This window comes from Elgaria multicarinata, chromosome 4 (genome assembly GCF_023053635.1).
Source record: "Elgaria multicarinata webbii isolate HBS135686 ecotype San Diego chromosome 4, rElgMul1.1.pri, whole genome shotgun sequence".
Taxonomy (NCBI): domain Eukaryota; kingdom Metazoa; phylum Chordata; class Lepidosauria; order Squamata; family Anguidae; genus Elgaria; species Elgaria multicarinata.
The window spans coordinates 54,881,711-54,889,037 of record NC_086174.1 but is presented as its reverse complement, the minus strand read 5'-3'; the positions used below and the strand labels follow the sequence as shown (position 1 = coordinate 54,889,037).

Sequence of the window (7,327 nt, the reverse complement as noted above, 5' to 3'; positions counted from 1 at the left end):
ACATTTTAATAAATAAATATTCACCAATAAAGCCTGTAGTCCACAAACTATGGAAAGGCTAGAGGAAACAGATGGGGCTTCAGAGCCTTCCTAAAGACCTGTAAAGAAGGTACTTGATGAGCTCCCGATGGAAGCTGATTCCAGAGGTGTGGGCCACCAATGAAATGCTCCCTCCCTTGAACTCACCAACCCCACTGCCCTTTGTGGTGGGCAGATGAGAAGAGCCTATACTGTTGACCTCAGAGTGTGGGCAGGCTGCCACAGGAGAAGGCAGTACTTCAGGTAAATTGGGCTCAAACAGTTTAAGGCTTTAAAGGTTTAAAACAGCACCGTATATTGGGCTTGGAAATACATGGCAGCCAGTGCAGCTGACACAGTATTGGTGTCAACATGAACACTTCTATTCTGCACTGGCTGAAGTCTCCGAAGCACTTGCAGCCTTATGTAGAGGTATATTACAGTAGTCCAGCCTGGATGTCATAAGAGCTGTGCTGGATCAGAACAAGGGCCATCTATTTCAGCATTCTGTTCATGAAATGGCCAACCAGCTGCCCACAGCAAACCCACAAAGTGGTATTCATTTATTTGTTATTTATTAAAACATTTGTATCCTGCCCTATATCATATATCACAGGGCGGCGTACAGATAAAAACAATTCAAGCAGTGTAAAACAAATAATTTGCACAGATAAAACGTATTAAACCATTTACAATCTAATGCCAGTAAAAACAATTAAACTATGTGCAGCTTTAGACAAATTTAGCCCTCAAAGGATTTTATAAAAAGCCATGTTTTAACGTGGTGCCGAAATGAAGCCTGCGTCTGCATCAGTTGGGCCTCCAAGGGAAAGGCATTCCACAACCGGGGTGCCACAACAGAGAACGCTTCCACCCATGTTCCCCCCGTAATGTATGTCTTGTACTGGTGGAACACAGAGGAGGGCTCCTCCAATAGATCTCAAATCTCAGACATAAAGGGAGAGGCGCTCCTCAAGTATCAAAGTCCCAGGCCATTCAGGGCTGTAATGTCATTGGCAACACTTTGAATTTTGACCGGAAGTGTATAGGCAGCCAATGCAATTTCTTTAATACTGGTGTTATATGGTCTTTACGTGATGTTCCAGTAAGCAATTTAGCTGCAACTTCCGAGTTGTCTTCAATTGCAGCCCAACATAGAGTCCATTGCAGTAGTCTAATTGGGAAGTTACCAGCACATGCACTACTGCGGCTATGGTATACATAGGCATACTGTCATAGACATACTGTCTGGAGGTAGCATATAGCCATCAGGGCTAGCAGCCATTAACAACTTTATCCTCCATGAATTTGTCCAGACCCTTTTAAACCATCCAAATTGTTGGCCATCACTACATCTTATGGAAGTGAATTCCATAGCTCAACTATGAGTTGTGGGAAGAAGTACTTTTATTAGTCCTGCACCAGGCCCCAGGTTTTAGTATTATATGAGAGAGAGAGAGATGTCTCCCTATCCACAGTCTCCACACCTTGCATAATTTTGTACACCTCTATCATGTCTCTGCTTACTCTCCTTTTTTCCAAGCTAAACAATCCCATATATATATATATATATATATATATATATATATGAGTTGCTCCAGCCCCTTGATTATTGTAGTTGCCCTTTTCTGAATGTTTCCAACCGTACAATACCCTTTTTTAAGGTGTGGGGACCAGAACTGTACACACTACTCCAAATTTGGTTGCACCATAGATTTGTATTCGGTTAATATGATATTGGCTCTTTTATTTTCAATTTCTTTTCTAATTATGTTCCAGGTAAATTGGTTGAAAGCATTATTAAGGATAAAATTAGGCATAGAAGAACAAGCCCTGCTGTAAAAGAATGAGTATAGCAATTATATCGAGGGAAGGGAAAATCCAGGGTGCATCAAAAAGGGGGCGGCACAATTAAACCTTTGGAAAATAAGAAAAATAAAGAAAAATATCCTTAATAATGCTTTCAACCAATTTACCTGGAATAGATAAATTACAACTAACTGGCTTGTAATTTCCTGGATTCCAGTTCAGGCACACATATATGCCCTACATCTTCTGCAGTGAAGACTGATGGAAAGAATTCATTCAGCTTCTCTACAATTTCTTTATCCTCTTCTAGTACACTAAAGTTGTCATCCAACTGTCTCCCTAGCTGGTTTCCTGCATCTGAATTATTTAAAGAATTCTTTACTGTTGGCCTTGATCTTGTTTGTGGTGTGGCCCTTAATGATTTTTTGCTTCTCTTATCGTTAGCTTGCATTTACTTCATGCAAATTTGTGTTCCATTTTCTTTTCCTCATTTGGGCAAGACTTCTATTATCTGAAGGCAGCATTCTTTTTCTCTAACAGCACTGCTCTAAATGTTTGGAATAATGCTGAAATGGCCTTTGCCATTCTTTTCTCCTCTTTCATTTTATTAATCAATTTGAGTAAGACAGGCTATTCTAGTCAATCAAAAGCTTTGTTTGCATCAAGTGAGGATTGGTAATCTCTGCTTCTTCTTGTATTTACTCCAGTGAACTGCATTCAGGATAGGGTCTCCTGGCTGCCTGTGTGGCATAAAGCTTGCCTAGTCTGGATTTATGTATGACATTACAATCTAATTAAGTTGTACTGAAAGGATAGCAGTAAATAATTTTAGATCTTGGTTTAATAGGGCAATGGGCCTACAAGATTGTATTAACTTTGGATCTTTACTTGGTTTCAAAATTAATGTAATTCTGGCTTCCCCCCCATGTGTCTGGAATTTCTTCTAGACAACCAAGGAGGTTAAGGTGATAGATTTCAACAAAATTTTATAGTAAAATAAAAAAGTGTACAATCAAGAGTATAGAGCACTTTCAATATATAGTACATGCACATTAAAATACAGTAAAAAAAGTGTTTCACAAGCTTGATTGGCTTGGCCAGATGCATTTCGACTCAGAAGTCTTCTTCAATGGCCAGTCACTACAAAATATATATAAACGCAAAACATTTATGAGTGCCACAGATAAGGAGAAAGGAATTCTTATAGTCAATTAGTACACTAATGAATCTATTTATAGTGCAAAGTTGACATACCACGGCTGATCCACAGTCAGAAAAATAACTGCAAAATAGGGGCTGACTGAAGAATTTCCAGGAGTAAAGAATTAAATATATGTCACTCCCCTGCAGTTGCAAGTCAAGAGTAATCTAAAATAAATATATCATTGCGCTAGGGCAGCTTTTTGTATTTTTTTAGTTCGGCAAACGCCATATCAAAGTACAAAACCGCGAATATTACTTACAGCTTTTCAGCAACCGCGGACGACAAAGTTATCATCTATGCCAAGCAATTCAAAGGGAAGGTTTTTACTCTATTTGGTTGGATGTGTATAGCACACACCTGTGCTCCAAGATAGGCTGTAATCATTATGTAATGACATAAGAATTCCCTACATCATCAATTTAGGCACTCAACTTAATAATAATAACAACCACGACTAATCAGTGCAGAGCTAATGATTTACAATTAAGGCATGAAGCTTAGAACTATAGAGTAGGTAGCCAGTTGCATTCCTCATTTAACCCTTTATTTGGTACCATTGTTTGGAGTGTAAACATCCAAAACAATTCTCTCCTTTTTAGTTTATTTTCTAATACTTTCCCACAACCAGTATGTCTTTCAAGGACTCAAAACTTTAAATCATTTTCAGTATGCTTTAGTTCCATGAAATGTTTTACTAATGGAGCATTCAGTCTCTGGTTCTTAATACATCTTTTATGTTCACAAATCCATAATTTAACCTTTCTGGTAGTCATGCGCACATATAAATATTTACATGAATGCTATGTAATTCTTATGTTCCAGAATCTGTGAAAGCAACAAGAGCAGCCAAGAATTGTAGCCCTTTTTGTATAATATTATATTGTCAAGCTACATATTACATGGAAGATCAATGATTGAATCTTCCAACTTCTTTTTAAAAACTCCCCCCTTTTTTATATAGTGAATTTGACAAAACAGAACAAAAATAAGTCATGAAAAATAAAAACAAAGAAGTATTACATAGGAATATTATCATCTTTTCGTCAGATGTACCATTCATTAAAAAGGGGGGAAGGGAGAGAGTTCTGCATAAATTTCAAGGAAAGCAGACAAAATATCCATGTATTTATCCACTTGCAAGTGGTGTCTATACAACACCCGTTCAAATATTGATAGCATAGTTAAGTCCTCAGTCCATTGCATTATGAGAGGTGAGCAATTACCCTTCCAACATGATAGTATAAGTCTTTTAGCTGTGATAAGGGCTCTGAAAATTCATATGTGCTAACCATGTATTAACTTACAAGAAGCTGGTAGGTAGTTTAGGAGGACATGTACATTTTTCCATATTAAAGATTGTTTCAGTACAAAGTTTATCCTTATAACCTCCTCCCAAAAGAGGGCAACTACTGGGCATTGCCAAAACATATGAATTAAAGAAGCATTAGGTGCATTGCATCTCCAACAATTATGTAAGTTAGACAAACCCTTATTTAAAAAGCGTAGAGTCCAATAAATCTGAAACATTTATTTTATTTTTTGCTGAATAAGGCACAGCTTATGATCCATAGAAACTGCAGATACAGACACTAAGAGCTTCATCATACATACCTGTTTCCCTCAAATTATCCCCTACAGCGCTAAGCTGTCGTCATTGTTGTTGCTACCGGGCGGCTAGATCCTTTGCATATCAGGAAATGGGTTTAAGGGGGGAAATGTAAAAAAAATCATTAAAAATCAACGGATGACCCAACCCAATTCAAATTTGGTATGCTTAAAGCTCTCCTTAATATCTATTACTGTGCCAATTTTGATGTCTTTATCTTTAAAGTTTTCACAGATGTAAGCATTTGTTTAATTTTTCTTCAAATCCTGTTCCTGCGCCCCAGTGGCCACTAGGAAAACAACAAATTATATGCTCGAAAACTAGTAGCAAAATAGAGCAAGGCGTTTGCCTTTGAAGCACAATTAAAGCAGGATGCATGGGAGTACTTCACAATAAAAGAAGATTATAAGCTGAAAACTTTGGAGTCCTTTGCATGCAATTCGCAGTGATTTCACAGTATAACGCTGGTGTGATAAAGCTCTAAAGCAACAATCCATTGATTAGGCAAAAAAAAATAGGACACTCCAATTCTCTATTCCAATCCTGTCTTAAACCATGGGTATCATATTTATTTACTAATACTAAATGCTTATATATGTGGATTGTAAGTCAATATGTCTGTTCAGCTGCTATAAGTGTTTCTAACAATAATGGAGGCGCTGAAGCTGTAAAAGCAACCAGCCCAAACCTAGATACCAGCAAATATTGCAATCACAAGTATTGCCATTCAGCCATGGTAAATTATATTTAACTTGTAGATCAGAAAATGACAAAACTCGTAGTCTGGGCCTATTAATTGATCCAAAGTAAAACTCATCTTATCCAGCCATGTCCTCCACAAGAATACTTCCTTTCCAATTCTTAAATCTGGATTTCCCCATTAAGTCAATTTTCCGTGGATCAAACTGTAATTGACATGATACTATACACCACACCTCTTTAGTGGCCAAGATTGTAGGGTGGGTGGGTTATTTTCTCTAATATGTCCAGAACTGAGTGCCGTCCAATTGGGAAGAGGTTCTAACCATAAGGATTCCAGAACTGACCAGGGTGGCAAATCTATGCAAACTGGAAACGACCAAAACTTAGTACAAGCCAATAGATAGGCCCGATGGTACAAAGCAAAGTATGGAGAAGCAAGCCCACCTTCTTTAATTGGAAGCTGCATCCATTTCAAAGATATTTGAGGTAGAGAAGAACCCCAGAAGAATTTACAAAACAAATCATTAAGTTGTTGAAAGTATTTGGCAGGTATAAGTAATGAAATCCTACGCATAACATAGACAATTCGAGGTGTACTATTCATCTTAATTGCATTGACTTTACTCCACACTGGCCTGGTTCAGACAACACGCAAAACCATGCTGCTTAACCACAAAATGGTTAATGGAATACATGCATTCAGTTAACCATTTTGTGGTTAAGTAGCATAGTTTAGTGTGTTGTCTGAACGGGGCCAGACTCAACTTTAATGGTGCCCATCTATCTATATCCTGTGCAATTTCACTAATCAGCTTATTCAAATTTATTTTAATCAATTGAGATATATCTCTGGGTAATGCAATCAGGGTACCATCATTAACAAACACACATTTTAAACTTAAAATCAACCACTAGGGGAGGTACAAATTAGTTTGAAGTAGTGGTGCTTTAGGAGGTGTAACTCTTTCCCAATTTGAAATATCCCCTTTATTAATGGGGCGGGGCGGGGCATGGAGAACAGGCACAATACAAGGACCTGTTTATCCCCAATGGAAAATAGCAGATGGAATAACTTTGACCAGGATACTTGTCCAACAGGAAAAGGTTAAACATCCTTTCCAGCAGTGTCAGTAACTTGCAGCTTTCCCTCTGGTTTTGAAGTTTAAAAAAAGTAAGGAAATCCAGTCATGGATATAATGTGCCTTGTATGTGTGACTGATTGAATGCTGGCTGCAATTATTATCACTTATTGGGGGGGAAACTAATGCTTTTTAATTTTTTACTTTCAGGTATAGAACGAACACTGGAAGATATTTTATATTTTCTACAAGAACCAATGTAAGTGCTTATGACCAGAGTCGACATATGAAAAACTTGCCACTTAACCATTAGCACTGGAGCTAGTCGCATTGAAATTGATCATTTCTGAGTTTTTTCTTTAAAGTATCATACTGTAATTTGATGTGGAGTATTGATGAAATACTTTGAATTGTTTTAAAGATACTGGCATAATTACAATTAAGCATGTCTAAGTTCCATGGAAACTAGAATATCGGCACAAGCCCTATTCAGGTGTACAGAAACTGGATAGACTAAACATGTGAGGAGTGGGAGAGCATTAGCTCCACGCACATTTTCATCACCTGCTATCTGTGCCGGGCGACTTTCTACTCAGACTTAAAATAACAGGTTGGGATGGGGCTAGCGCCCTCTCCATCCTCACACATTTATTTTATCCAGCTTCATAACACCTGAAAAGAGCTAAAAAATCCCATGCATTTCCAGAAGGGTAGCCATGTTAAGTCTGTTGTAGCAAAACACTAAAGAATCTTGTTGCACCTTAGAAACTAACACATTTATTTCAGCATATGCTTCCATGGACTATGAGAGGCATGTGGAGAAGGAAGAATCCTCACACCCACATTTAACCCAGTGACAATTATTTAAAGCTTAAAGGTGACCATTCACAAAGCAGTGTTGGTGATAGC

At 37.8% G+C, this 7,327-nt stretch overlaps 1 protein-coding gene across 1 annotated transcript in view; it reads left to right on the top strand.

The window, feature by feature from the left end:
• The first annotated feature begins 390 nt into the window (after positions 1-390).
• LOC134397806 (cation channel sperm-associated auxiliary subunit epsilon-like) overlaps positions 391-7,327 on the top strand; it is a 116,252-nt gene continuing 109,315 nt past the window's right edge. Inside the window, exon 1 of the mRNA XM_063124769.1 lies at positions 391-450. Coding sequence (XP_062980839.1) covers positions 391-450 — 60 coding nt within the window. The remainder of the gene's footprint in view (positions 451-7,327) is intronic.